At 52.1% G+C, this 14,298-nt stretch overlaps 1 protein-coding gene across 1 annotated transcript; it reads left to right on the forward strand.

Annotated features, from left to right (window-relative positions):
* The first annotated feature begins 2,207 nt into the window (after positions 1–2,207).
* LOC127586648 (uncharacterized) lies at positions 2,208–11,165 on the forward strand. The gene is made up of 6 exons (XM_052044764.1): positions 2,208–2,256; positions 2,569–2,711; positions 6,586–6,678; positions 7,564–7,763; positions 9,556–9,622; positions 10,766–11,165. The coding sequence occupies exons 1-6, from the start codon at positions 2,208–2,210 to the stop codon at positions 10,853–10,855; spliced, it is 642 nt and encodes a 213-aa protein (XP_051900724.1). The 3' UTR covers positions 10,856–11,165.
* Positions 11,166–14,298: the final 3,133 nt, after the last annotated feature.

Genomic DNA, 14,298 nt, shown 5'->3' on the forward strand with positions numbered 1-14,298 from the left:
CACTGAGAACAGATGGGCTGGGCTTATTTCCTTCGGTGCAGGGTAGGCTGATGGGAGGTTTAATTGAGGGATCAAGCCAGAGGAAATAGGACCTATTTCCCTTGACAGCTGGGTCAAAATGAGGGCTGCAAATTTGTTGAAGGATTGGAGGGAAGATATTTTCACCCCTCAAACACGAGTGGGGTTTGTCTGAGAATGTATGGGACACACAAGTGTCCCAAATAAATAGATGGAGACACGAGGGACTGCAGATGCTGGAATCTGAAGCAAGAAGCAAAATGCTGGAGGAATTCAGTGAGTCAGGCAGCATCTGTGGAGGAAATGGGCAGTCAGCAAGGGTTGCCTGTAGGGTGCGGGTTGTGGCTCCAGTACACTGTTCGCTCCCTCTGTTCCCCCAGCACCGCGGAGGGAAGGAGAGTGTGCTCGCTCCAAAATGGAACGTTGATATCATCTTGACAATATGCCATTGGTCTAAAGAGCCGGAATTGGAAGCAAGAGTGGGCCACTGGGCCCCTTGAGCTTGCTATCCCTGATCTGTATATTGGCCTCAGTCCCAATTCCCTGCCTTTTCTCCATGACCCCTGACTTCCCCCCCCCCTTGACCAGAAAAGAATTGGCCAACCTCAGCCTTGGATCTACTCACTGCCTCTGCCTCCACAGCTCTCTCCGGAAGAGAATTCCAGATGTTCCTGATTCTTCTGGGGAAGAGAGTCAACCTCACCTCTGTCTGAAATAGACGAGCTCCTTACCATGAAACTATGCCTCCTGGTACCTGCAGCACCCCAGTAACCCCCTGCCCATTCCCTCAGACACTTTTGTTTCACTAAGACCCCTCCAGTCTTGGGCAAATCCCACCTTGTCTAACCCACCATGGTGGTTGTCAGCGTTGTCTTGGAAGGGGCGGCACTGTGGCCTATTAATGCTCATCCCAAATTTCCCCTTGGAAGGGGAATAATTGTCCCACTGTTGGGAAAGAGTGGGACCAATTGGGGAGCTCTCACAAAGAGCTGGCACAGACAGGATGGGCTGAATGTCCCCTTCCTGCACCGTGAGACCTAATGGTGCACTGTCATAGTCATACAGCACAGAAACAGGGCCTTCGACCCATCCTGTCCACGCTGACCACCGTACTAATCCCATTTACCAGCACTTGGTCCATTGCCTTCTAATGCCTAGGTTCACCAGGATACTTGAGTGTTGTGAGGGTCTCTGCCTCCACCACTCCCTCAGGCAGCGTGTTCCAGATTCCAACCCACCCTGGGTGAGAACCTCTTGCCTTAAACCTGTGCCTTCTGGTCCCAGACACTTCTGGTATGGGTAGAAGTTTCTTACTCCCATCCCAGCTGTCTATACTTCTTGCTGCCTTGTTAAAGCAGACAATGTAATCAGAGACCCCCCACTTCTTACCTCACCCATTGCGCAGAAGATCCAAAAGCCTGACAGCACGTACCACCAGGCTCAAGGACAGCTTCTATCCCACTGTTATAAGACTATTGAACAGTCCCCTAGTATGATAAGATGGACTCTTGACCTCACAACCTACAACCTTCCCTTGCACCTAATTGTCTGCCTGCACTGCACTTTCTCTGTAACTGTAACACTTTATTCTGCATTCTGTTACTGTTTTCCCCTGTACTACCTCAGTGCACTGTGTAAGATCTGTATGGATGGCATGCAAAACAAAGTTTTTCACTGTACCTCGGTAACGTGACAATAATAAATCAATTACTATCTATGCCCCTCATAATGGTGCACACTATATCCAGTCCCCACCCCTTAGCCGCCTCCTCTCTGTGGGAAACGAAAAAAATAGATTACCTAATTCTGTGCAATAGGCAGCCTGACCTCCTGACCTGGGTTCTGGGCCGCTGACATTTATCTCACTTGGCACTGGTGACCGTGGGTAAAAATAGAACAAGGATCTGACCTCCGGGAGGATCATACGAGGGTGTGGCATCGAAGACAGGCCACGTCTGATGGGAGCTGGGAGACACTTTCCTGCAGCGAGCCGTCATCGTTCCTTATCTGCTGCTTTTGATCGTGGACCTTGCCCAGTGAAATGAGACCCATTAGCCGACAATTGAGGTGGGCCCTGGGGAAGTGGCCGCAGATTGTTGGAGAGCGGATCCAAGGGGAATGATGGGCTGTCAACAGCTTGTCTATTTATGTTCCTTCCCGCCCGCGGCTGGGTAAATAAAATAGAGGGGATGGCGGCGGACAGCTCCCTGCAGACTGTGCAAACGTGTTGCTCTGCAGGTTTGCACCCAGTCTTGTTTAGAAAGTCCTGCTTCCTGTAATTAGCTAGGAGCTGCCTGGCAGGGATGAGCTTCCCAAATCACTCGGCAAATCAGCCCGGAATCTCAGCAAAGGACAAAAGAGAAGAAAGGGAGGCATAGTCTGGGGTGTCTCGCAAATTATCACCGCCCGCGATACGTATCGGGATGGTCGTTTAGGAGGGAGTTGTTCGAATTGCTCAGAACAATCAGGGTTGAAATGGAGCTGGCAGCGAGTGTTGCCACCCAGTGAGATGGCTCTGTATGTGGCCCGTTTCACCGATCTCGTTGACAGCAGCCTTGCAAACGTGTGACCGGGAGGTCGAGGGCAGTGGGTGCCACCACCTGCAGGTTCCCCTCCCAGGTACACACTTTCCCAACTTGGAAATACATTGCCAGTCCTTCGTAATGGAAGGGCAGGAGCTCCTGACCCAACAGGTCTGTGGGAGCACCTTCACTGGATGGTGGCTCACCCCCACCAAGGGGCAATTAGGGATGGACCATGAATGTCAACCTCCTCAGTGGCACCCGGATGGAGGGAGGCTACTCATTTGCATTTGGGGCTTGGTTGTGTGGTCAAAGCACCTTCATCCAGATGAGCTTTACGTGGACCACGAGGTCAGTGAACCTACGCTCTCCACACCATCCCAACACGTCTTCACAGCCAATGGAGACCCTTCTGGAGTGTTCTCACTCTCGTAGTAGAAGGTCTATACACAGTAAGTTCCCAGGTACAAGAACACAGTTATGAAGAGACCTTTGTATTTTTTGTACAATGACTTGGATGATCAGTGGTCCTGGGGCAGGGTGAGAGGTAGTAACGGTAGGGCAACCAAAAGGGAATGCACTGTCCCTCAAACACTTCCTCAGTACTGCCCCTCCCTCAGTACTGCCCCTCCCACAGTGACCCTCCCTCAGTACTGCCCCTCCCACAGTGACCCTCCCTCAGTACTGCCCCTCCCACAGTGGGGCACTCCCTCAGTACTGCCCCTCCCACAGTGTGACCCTCCCTCAGTACTGCCCCTCCCACAGTGGGGCACTCCCTCAGTACTGCCCCTCCCACAGTGTGACCCTCCCTCAGTACTGCCCCTCCCACAGTGACCCTCCCTCAGTACTGCCCATCCTACGGTATGACCCTCCCTCAGTACTGCCCCTCCCACAGTGGGGCACTCCCTCAGTACTGCCCCTCCCACAGTGACCCTCCCTCAGTACTGCCCATCCTACGGTATGACCCTCCCTCAGTACTGCCCCTCCCACAGTGGGGCACTCCCTCAGTACTGCCCCTCCCACAGTGACCCTCCCTCAGTACCGCCCCTCCCACAGTGACCCTCCCTCAGTACTGCCCCTCCCACAGTGCAAAACTCCCTCAGTACTGCCCCTCCTACAGTATGACCCTCCCTCAGTACTGCCCCTCCTACAGTATGACCCTCCCTCAGTACTGCCCCTCCCACAGTGGGGCACTCCCTCAGTACCGTCCCTCCCTCAGTACCTCCCCTCCCACAGTTCGGTGCTCCTTCAGCACTGCTCCTCTGACAATACAGCACTCTGTCTGCACTGTTGGGGGGGGGCGCGGTACTGAGGGAGGGTCACACTGTGGGAGGGGTGGTACTGAGGGAGGGTCACACTGTGGGAGGGGAGCACTGAGGATGATCAAGGACTGTTCTCTCAATGGATCACAAGAAGACTTCCTCTCTCCGATCTTCCACTCATCCCATGTAAGTAGATGTTTTACTGACCATTATGTCTTTTTTTTTGACAATTTTCCTACTTTGACATTTGAGGGTTCATCAGTCAGTGAAAACTGACTTGTCCTAATCTGGGAGCGGTTAGTCAAATCAGACCCTAATACCCAGGAAGATGAGAAACTGTCAACAGGTCAGGCAGCATCTGTGGAGAGAGAAAAACGCACTATCACTTCAGGTCGATCAGAACTGCTATTTTCTGATCATTTTAATTTCTAGAATCCAGTATGAATGTATTTGCCTTAACATTCAGGGCTTGGGATCAAAGATTTTTTAAAACTTAATTCCAATGTCTATTTGATTTTGGAATGTTCTACCATCACTTCCAGAGTCGAGTGTCTGCAATTAATAAAATAAATTTCTTTCAACCCTTTTATCTCATTTCAACGAGACCCAGAGCACCGGTGGCTTAAATTCCCAGAGCGATACAGAGTCATCCAGAGCACTAAGCGTAGGAAAGGAGCTTCCAACAAGAGCTGGCTGACAATGACCAGATCACCTGTTTCTGTGCTGTTTTTAGAAATTACTTGTCACCAGCCGGTTGCTGGAATCCCAGATCGGTGCTTTTGTTTAAATTTTCTTTGACAATGGAATTAATTGGGACAAGCAGCCCCGATATAGTTTCATTAAAAAAACCTGTGTTTGTTTGATGGGGTCGAGGATTTTCATTTTCTTGTGTTTATAATTGATCAAAATCATCCAGGTTTTCTTATAGTGTTTTCTTTAATCTGGTGGGGACAGTGTTTTACTGAGACAATTCGATTGCAGTAAAACTCTGATAATCTTCTGTCCGGTTGCTCAGAAACCCACAAGCGTCCCATTTCCCACTCCCTTTAAACTCACCAGGACCCCGTTTCCCACACTCCCTTTAAGCTCACTGGGTTCACTGAAAAAAATCATTATACCACTGCGTATCATCTAAGAATGTGAATTACTAGGAATAACATCCAATAGTCCATAAACTCTGCCAGTCTGTCGCCACCAAAGTCCTGAGGGTGCTGGATTATCGGAGTTTTACTTTTTAAATTTTTTTAAGTTGCAATTTCTTGTTGTTCTCTCTGCTGGAATCAGGCTGTGGGAATGGGAACCTGATCAATAATCGAACCCACTGGAAGCAAGTCTGAAACTCACTTGACCCAAAGGTCAGACCTGAGTGAAACCGTCTCTCTGTCTGTGCTTTTGGGAGGGGTTGTATCTCCGCTGTGTTTTCAATTGATTTTTATTAAGATTAAAATAGGGAGGGAAAAAGAAACCCAAATGAACCCAGGTCAAAGCGATCCACGTGACTTTTAAATTTATTAAAAACCCACCCAGAGCACACTGTATAAATCCCCCAACACAGGGAGGTAGTAACAGAGTCTGCGTATCCCAAAGGCAGTGAAGGAAGAGGTTTGTTGCTGAGGAGGCTTGACTAGGACTGAAGGTGAGAGCACTTCCAATTACACAACATCCTCAAATAAAAGTTGGGAGGAATTATCGAAAACTTTGTAATTAATTACTTCAGAGATATATATTTTGCTTTCTTGTTTCACTTGCTTTGTGGATTCCCACCAGGTTTAGAAGGTTTCAACATAGATTTAATATTGAGTTGTGTTAATGTGTTCACTGTAGGGGACAAGGCAGTTTCCACAAGAGGCCAAGATATTTACCAGTTAAGTTGTTTTACTGATGTTGATTGGGATGTACTGGGGGAATCCTCTTCCGATCTCTGAATTAGAGGCAGTGGGACCTTTGGAGAAGCAGGGCAGTGAAATTTGCAAAGATGGTCCTAGGCAGCTAGGAGACTGGCAACTGGGCTGTTCCCCTCAGAGCAGGTTCAGGGGAGATTTATTGGAGTCATTGGGAATCGGGGAGGGTTGGGACGGAGTGAATGAGGGGGAACTGTTCCTGGGGCAGGAGGGTGGGTGCCCAGGGGACATGGAGTGAAGGGGGTGGGCAGATGAACCAGAGGGGGGAGGAGGAGAACGTTTCTCCGCAGCGAGTTGTTGTGATCGGGAATGTGCGGTGGGAGTGGATTCAGCGGGAACTTCCGGAGGGAATTTGACGGGGGAAATGTTGAGGCTGTGGGGAAGGAGCAGGAGAAGTGGGGTTGATTGAAGAGCTTGTTCACAGGGCTGGCACGGATCTGAGGGGTTGAATGGCCTGGTTCTGTGTCGTGTCACTCGGCAGCCTTGCCCCCTTTGTTCCCGGCGGTACCGAGCTCCCCGGACAACAGCACCAGCCACTTGCTCAGGTGGCCCATTCATGATGTGACTATTCAACTGCAGTAGGCAGTACAGATGAAGCCCCCTCCCTCAGCAGGACCTGCTGGTGATTCTTGTCTCCGTGGCTCTAGGACTCCTGTCTCCATTCTCCCGGTTAAGATCAGCGCATGTTGGGCATAGTTTCTGGGTTCTCCTAGTCTGTGTAGATCAGGAGCAGATCTCTGTGGGATCTGTACAGAGCCGAACTCTCCCTTGTACACATGGGAAGTTTCCACGTCCCAGTTATTAATAGACCAGAGGGTAGATGGTAGTTATACTGTCGAGCTTCTGTTCATGGTCTGCCAATAACCCGACCTTCTCCCACAGATGTTCCTGCCCCACTCCCTTGCCCGCATTCTGCTGGTGGTTCTGCTTGTTCACCTAGGTGGTGGACGTGTCCTGAAGAGGAGCAGGAGGCAGGTGAGGTTGTGAGGAAGGGGCCGAGGGCGAGAGGAGGGGAGGAGGGGCGAGGGACGGAGCGAGGTGGGAGATGGAGGGAGGGAGGGAGGGAGCAGGATGGAGGTGGGGGAGGGAGGTAGAGGAAAGGATCGAGGGAGGGAATGAAAAGAGGGAGGGAGTGGGAGCAGGGTGGAGGGAGTGAGGCAGAGAGGGAGGGCACGAGGCGGGCGCAATAAAGAGGGCGAGGCAGAGGCAGTGAACGACACGGAGGGAGGAATGAGAAAGAGGTGGAGGGAGAGACCGAGGGGAGGAGAGACGGAAAATCCAGAGATTGAAATTAGAGCCTCCCCACACCTTCTCTCCCCATCTCCCTCTCACCCCCTCTCTCCTTCCCTCCCTTTCTTTCTCTGTCACCCTCTATCTCTTACTGTCTCAACCACTCTCTCCCCATCTCTCTCCTCCCTCTCCCTCCCTCTCCCTCTCTCTCACTACCCTTTTCTTTCCCCTTCTCTCTCCCCGTCCCTCTGCCCTCTCTCTCTTTCTCAATCTTTACCTCCCTCTCTCTCTTTCTCTCCCCCCACCTCTCTCTCTCCCTCCTCCCTCTCCCTCCTCCCTCTCCTCCCTCTCCCTCCTCCCTCTCCTCCCTCTCCCTCCTCCCTCTCCCTCTTTCTCAATCTTTACCTCTCTCTCTCTTTCTCCCTCTCCGCTCTCTCCCTCTCTCACTTTACCTATTTCCCCTTCTCTCTCCCCATCCCTCTGCCCTCTCTCTCTCTCTTTCTCTCTCTCTCTCTCTCTCCGTCCCTCCACCCATCCTTTCTCCATCACCCCCTCCTCTCTCCCCGTTCTCCATCCCTCTCTCCTCCCGTTTCATTCCCACATTATGGACGGTGTGGAATCTCCCCACAGGCTGCCGATGTTCCTGCCTCAGGCCTTGCCCCCCTGCGTTCCTGGCTCGTTGACGTTGCCGATTTCGAGGGTCAGGCTGCGTTCCCTGAGGCGGCCAGGAGACAAGGAGTGAGGGGGCCGCTGATTCCCGGCTTCGGGAGCCCCCTGGACAGGATCTCGGCGGAGAAGCGACCCGGCCGCCATCCTCACAACGTTCCCCGGTGAGCCGAACCTCTCTCAAACCTTCTCCCCTCCCAAGGGTGCTGCTCGACCTTGGAGTGCCTCATGCTCACAGTCGATCTCAAACCTACAGGACAAGTGTAGGCCATTTGGCCCCTCTGCTCCAGACTCCTAGCCCTCTCTGCCATCTCCTAATCCGTGTGTTCTCTCCAGCTTCCCCTGCACCTGCTGCACTCAACCCCTCTCTGGGGAGTGATTTACACGAGCCCTCCCACTCTCTGGGGGAAGCTGACCCCTCCTGAATTCTCCTGGACTTCGTTACTCGTTTACCTTCTGTTGTTACCTCCCGCTCCTGGTCTTGAAATATGGTCACAATGTTGTCCCAGAGAAAGAGGACATTCAGCCCATCGTAGCCTGGCCAGCCCTCAAGACCGGTTCCTTGAACCTGTGTTTTAGATGTTCAGACAGCCTCTGCCTCCACCAGACCTTCCTGCAGTGAGTTCCCAACCCTCAGACTCTCTCTGAGTGAAAGGATTTATCCTTGCCTCCCCTCTAAGTAATCAACAGACCTCTCTGTCAAGGGACAGTTTGATGTTTTTCTCACAAGGAGGCCACTCGGGCCATCGAGTCTGTGCTGTTATTGTTTATTGTCAAGTGTCCTATTCACTCAGGTAACCATCGACCGCCCCCTCAAGGAAGCCCCACACCTCAAGGGTTCAACAACAGCTTCTTCCTCCCCCCCTCCCCACCTCCATCGGGTCCTTGAACCAACCTGAAAGAGTCACAGAGCAATATGGCATGGATACAGGCCCTTCGGCCCAACCAGTCTGTGCCGATCATGGTGCCCACCCAGCTAGTCCCAGTTTCCTGCGTTCGGCCCATATCCCTCCAAGCCCCGACCCTCCATGTACCTGTCCAAGTGCTTCTTAAATGATCCTGTTGTCCCTGCCTCACCCACTTCCTCTGGCAGCTCGTTCCACACACTCACCACCCTCTGCGTGAAAGAGTTGCCCCTCAGGTCCCTTTTAAACCTTTCCCCTCTCATCCTAAGCCTATGCCCCCTAGTTTTGGACTCCCCCACCCTGGGGGAAAGACTGGACTATAATATATATACACCTCAAGTCTATATATCTCTCAACACGCTAATGTCGTGATGTTTAGTTTTGTTTGTTCTGTCGTATGTTACAAATAATTTATGTTACTTTAAGTTTACATAATTTAAATACTGAGCTACCACTGCAAAAAGCTAATTTTCGACGCATTTATACCTGGCTTTGTCTGCCCGTGACAATGAACTTGAACCTAAACGGTAACTTACTGCAGGTTACCAGCCTGTACATCAAAGAGTATAGAGCACAGAAAAGGCCATTCAGCCCACTGAGTCTGCCCTATAATGGCACCCATTCTATAATGGCTTTTACTCACCTGCCTACCTGTCCCAGAATTGTTTCTCCCACGATTTCCTGATATTTCCATCAACTCCCCCCAGATTCTACCCCTCAGCTACAATTTACAGCGGCCGATTAACCCACCGACCCCACACGCCGTTGGGACATGGGAGGGAACCGGAGCACCCGGGGGAAACCCACGCAGTTTCAGGGAGAGCGTGCAGACTCCACACAGACAGTGCCAGAGGCAGGGATTGAACTCGGGTCTCTAGCGCTCTGAGGCACTGGGCCTCCCGAGGTGTAGACGATGGAACCACGATGGAGTGGGGTTGAATTTCCAGACCGGAGAAGGTGCAGTGCCGATGGCTCGATCTGGGTTAATTATGGTTGTCTCTCCGCCTTCCCCTCGAACCGCCGGGTTAACCCTTTCTGTGCCTGGTTGTAGGAGGAGGACGACGGTGCCTTTGGATCGCATTGGAGGCTCCTACTTAACCCACAGAAGAAGCTGGTCGGTGAGTGTTTGGCAGACTGGCTATTCTCTGACGTCATTTACTCACACGGCTGCCTGTCCCAGGAACGTTTGTCACCCGTGGGGGAAACGTCCAGCAACCATCGCCACGTAATCTGTCCCTGCAATGGGGGATAAATCTTGGTCTCTTGTCTTGGAGAACTGCTCCAGAGGGCAGACAGGCCTTGATTTATCCTCTCACCCAAATGATGCCCCTCCCACAGCGCGGCACTCCCTCCTCACTACCCATCCCACAGTACGGCATTCCCTCCTCATCACACCTCCCACTGCACGGCACTCCCTCCTCACCGCCCCTCCCACAGTGTGACACTCCCTTAGCACTGCCCCTCCCACAGTGTGACCCTCCCTCAGTACTGCCCCTTTTTTTTCAAATCAAAATGTAGCTTTATTCATTATAAACATACAAAGGAACAGGTCAACCTATAAATGTAGTATTGTCTTGAGTCATCCAATTCCACTGATGCGATTAGTTTATGGTCTGCACTCAATCTTCAGCTGAATTCAGATTAAAAAAAAATAAACACCGTGGCATAAAATAATTAGGAGTGAAGATTGCTTAATAAAAAGCATCATGTAAATTTAAAAACAAAAGCAGAGTTTAACTTGAAAGAGGTTCACTGTGTAAGTAGGAATGTCCAATATGGCTTTGAAAGATACCATACAATAGACAGCTCCAGAGATAACTAATCATAATAAACAGACATGAGCAGAGGCGTCCGGGCCGAGGAGCCAGTGAGGTGCTGTGGGGCCAGTCTTCAGAAGTCCTGACAGAGATACCCCCCCCCACCCCCACACTCCTCCTGCTCTTTGCCTTTGAGGAGGGAGCTGCCCATTTGTCAGTAATGCCCCTCCTACAGTGTGACCCTCCCTCAGTACCGCTCCTCCCACAGCGCACTGCTGGCCTAGATTTTGAGCTACAGTGGGGACTTGAACCCTCAACCATCTGACACACTGAGCCCTACACCCCCCCATCTCCCTCCCAAGCAACCTGTCCTCGTCATTAACCCTTTCAGCTCAGCAGCTCATTGCCAGTGGGAAGTGGACCCTCTGGAACCGTCGGGAGGGACTGCAGAATCCATGATCACAGCATTCCAATTAACCCTAAAGCTCTCCCTCTCTCAATTAGGATTATCCCGAGATGGACTGGGATCTTTACGAAGGTGAGCTGACTTATTCCCAGATGGAAACTGCCCAGCAACTGATGGGAGATCCGTAATCCGGAGCGAATAGCCTCAGATCCGGCGGAGCTCTCTGAAACACACACTTTAAATGGAGATTTTGCTTGTGATGAATCCATATTATGTTGAAAGCTGCGATTCAGTAATGAGGGCTGGGATTGTGGGTGAATGTCTTTGAGAAGGCACTGGACGGAGTGGTGTGATGGGGAGGGGCCAGTTACAGTTTGTATCACAGCGGGGACCTCCTGCAAGTCACAGGTTATTTTAATCATGCATAACCAGTCACTGATCTTTCTAGCCACACGTATAAAGGCACAAATGCTGGAGTTTAACTTCTGGTTCCTGTTCAGTTTCCCACCAATAAAAAGAACATTTATTTAAAATGCAGGGAATTATGGTTTGTCTATGTGTTTGATAGAACATAGAACACTCCAGCACAATACAGGCCCTTCGGCCCACAATGTTGTGTCAACCTTTAAACCTCGCCTAAGACTATCTAACCCCTTCCTCCCACATATCCCTCCATATTTTAAATTCCTCCATATGCTTATCTAGTAATCTCTTGAATTTGACCAATGTACCTGCCTCCACCACCACCCCAGGCAGCGCATTCCATGCCCCAACCACTCTCTGGGTAAAAAACCTTCCTCTGATATCTCCCTTGAACTTCCCACCCATTACTTTAAAGCCGTGCCCTCTTGTATTGAGTATTGGTGCCCTGGGAAAGAGGCGCTGGCTGTCCACTCTATCTATCCTTCTCAGTATCTTGTACATCTCTGTCATGTCTCCTCTCATCCTCCTTCTCTCCAAAGAGTAAAGCCCGAGCTCCCTTAGTCTCCCCTCATAATGCATCCTCTCTAAACCAGGCAGCATCCTGGTAAATCTCCTCTGCACCCTTTCCAACACCTCCACATCCTTCCTATAATGAGGGGACCAGAACCGGACACAGTATTCCAAGTGTGGTCTAACCAGAGTTTTGTAGAGCTGCATCATTACCTCACGGCTCTTAAACTCGATCCCTTGACTTATGATGCTGTGCTTTGCCTGAATATTCCTTGCTGGCGCTGGGGACTCCTGCAGCACCTGCTGGCGCTGGGGACTCCTGCAGCACCTGCTGGCGCTGGGGACTCCTGCAGCACCTGCTGGCGCTGGGGACTCCTGCAGCACCTGCTGGCGCTGGGGACTCCTGCAGCACCTGCTGGTGCTGGGGACTCCTGCAGCACCTGCTGGTGCTGGGGACTCTTGCGTCACTCAGCATTTTTAATCCCTCAGCAGCAATTTGAAAATATTCACCGCTTTACAAATCAAATCAAAGTTTTGAACTTTAAAAGTTTTACATTGTGAAAGTACAAATTACTGCATAGGTAGTTGTATTGTGGTACAAGGGGGACTACAATACCCCTTGCAGGGGCTCTGTTGCCACACACAATAACAGGAGAATAATAGGAGGCAAATGCAGAAGGAGGCCATTTGGTCCCTCATGTCTGCTTGCCCATTCACTCCCTCAGCACCCAATCACTCGCTCTCACCGACCCAACATTAGTCCCATCTGATTCTCCCCACATTCCCATCAACCCCCCTCCCCCCCCCAGATCCTACCCCTCACCCACACACTGGGGGGAGTGTTGATGGGAATGTGGGGAGGATGAGATGGGACTAATGTTGGGTCGGTGAGAGCGAGTAAATGACTCACCGACCCCGCACGTCACTGGGATGTGGGAGGAAACCGGATCACCCAGGAGAAACCCACGCTGTCACAGGGAGAACGTGCAAATACACACACACGCACGGGGACACAGGGACACACACACAGTGTTGGAGGTCGGGATTGAACCTAGGTCTCTGGAGCTGTGAGACAGTGGCTCTACCCGCTGTGCCCTTTGTCCAAGTGGTACGAAGCCCTCACCAGTTAGAGCCATGTAACTTCTGATCAGTGGACGGTAAGACGGTCACTGCTGGTTCTTCCATCAGAGACACAAGAGATTCTGCGGTTGCTGGAATCGAGAGCAACACACACACACACACACACACAGTGCTGGAGGAACTCAGCGGGTCAGGCAGCATCCATGGAGGGAAATAAACAGTCGACGTTTCGGGCCGAGACCCTTCATCAGGACTGGAAAGGAAGAGAGGAGAAGCCAGAATGAGAAGCTGGGGAGGGGGAGGAGCACAGGCTGGCAGGGGACAGGTGAGTCCAGGTGAGAGGGGGACGGTAGGTGGGTGGAGGAGGGGTGAGAAGCTGAGAGGTGACGGGTGGAAGAGGAGCAGGGATGAAGGAGGAGGAATCCGGTGGGGAAGTCTTGCGTTTCTACGGCACCTGTCTCTCCCAATGCACGTTACAACTAATGAAATACCACCTGAGTGTTGTAATGCAGGACGTGTGGTGGCCTTTTGTGCACTGCAGGCTCCCACAAACAGCACTGCGATAACGTCCCAGATCGTCAGTTTCAGTGAGGTTGGCTGAGTGATAAATACCCTCTCCAGGGCATCGGGGAGCTCGCTCCTCCCCTTCCAATAAATATCTTTCATACCCACTGACAGGAGGAAGGGCCCTGATTCAGAGTGTCACCTGGCAGACTGCCCCATCAAAACCCAAACCACCCCCCCCCCCACAGTGTGACCCTCCCTCAGTACCGCTCCTCCCACAGTGTGACCCTCCCTCAGTACTGCCCCTCCCACACAGTGTGACCCTCCCTCAGTACCGCTCCTACCACAGTGTGACCCTCCCTCAGTACCGCTCCTCCCACAGTGTGACCCTCCCTCAGTACTGCCCCTCCCACAGTGTGACCCTCCCTCAGTACCGCTCCTACCACAGTGTGACCCTCCCTCAGTACTGCTCCTCCCACAGTGTGACCCTCCCTCAGTACTGCCCCTCCCACACAGTGTGACCCTCCCTCAGTACCGCTCCTCCCACAGTGTGACCCTCCCTCAGTACTGCCCCTCCCACAGTGTGACCCTCCCTCAGTACCGCTCCTACCACAGTGTGACCCTCCCTCAGTACCGCTCCTCCCACAGTGTGACCCTCCCTCAGTACTGCCCCCCCCACAGTGTGACCCTCCCTCAGTACCGCTCCTCCCACAGTGTGACCCTCCCTCAGTACTGCCCCTCCCACACAGTGTGACCCTCCCTCAGTACCGCTCCTCCCACAGCGTGACCCTCCCTCAGTACTGCCCCTCCCACAGTGTGACCCTCCCTCAGTACTGCCCCTCCCACAGTGTGACCCTCCCTCAGTACCGCTCCTACCACAGTGTGACCCTCCCTCAGTACTGCTCCTCCCACAGTGTGACCCTCCCTCAGTACTGCCCCTCCCACACAGTGTGACCCTCCCTCAGTACCGCTCCTACCACAGTGACCCTCCCTCAGTACCGCCCCTCCCACACAGTTTGACCCTCCCTCAGTACTGCCCCTTTTTTTTACAATTAGTATGTCTTTATTACATATTACACACGCACTTCAAATTAACTTCACAAAAGGAACACAA

Source organism: Pristis pectinata, chromosome 37 (genome assembly GCF_009764475.1).
Source record: "Pristis pectinata isolate sPriPec2 chromosome 37, sPriPec2.1.pri, whole genome shotgun sequence".
Lineage (NCBI taxonomy): Eukaryota > Metazoa > Chordata > Chondrichthyes > Rhinopristiformes > Pristidae > Pristis > Pristis pectinata.

Bases quoted from the DNA above. Each gene is read 5' to 3' on its own strand.
- LOC127586648 (XM_052044764.1), top strand. From the start codon at position 2,208: ATGGCGGCGGACAGCTCCCTGCAGACTGTGCAAACGTGTTGCTCTGCA. The intron at 2,257-2,568 runs GTTTGCACCCAG...TCTCGTTGACAG, and splicing joins GCAAACGTGTTGCTCTGCAG to CAGCCTTGCAAACGTGTGAC. The intron at 9,623-10,765 runs GTGAGTGTTTGG...TCTCTCAATTAG, and splicing joins CCCACAGAAGAAGCTGGTCG to GATTATCCCGAGATGGACTG.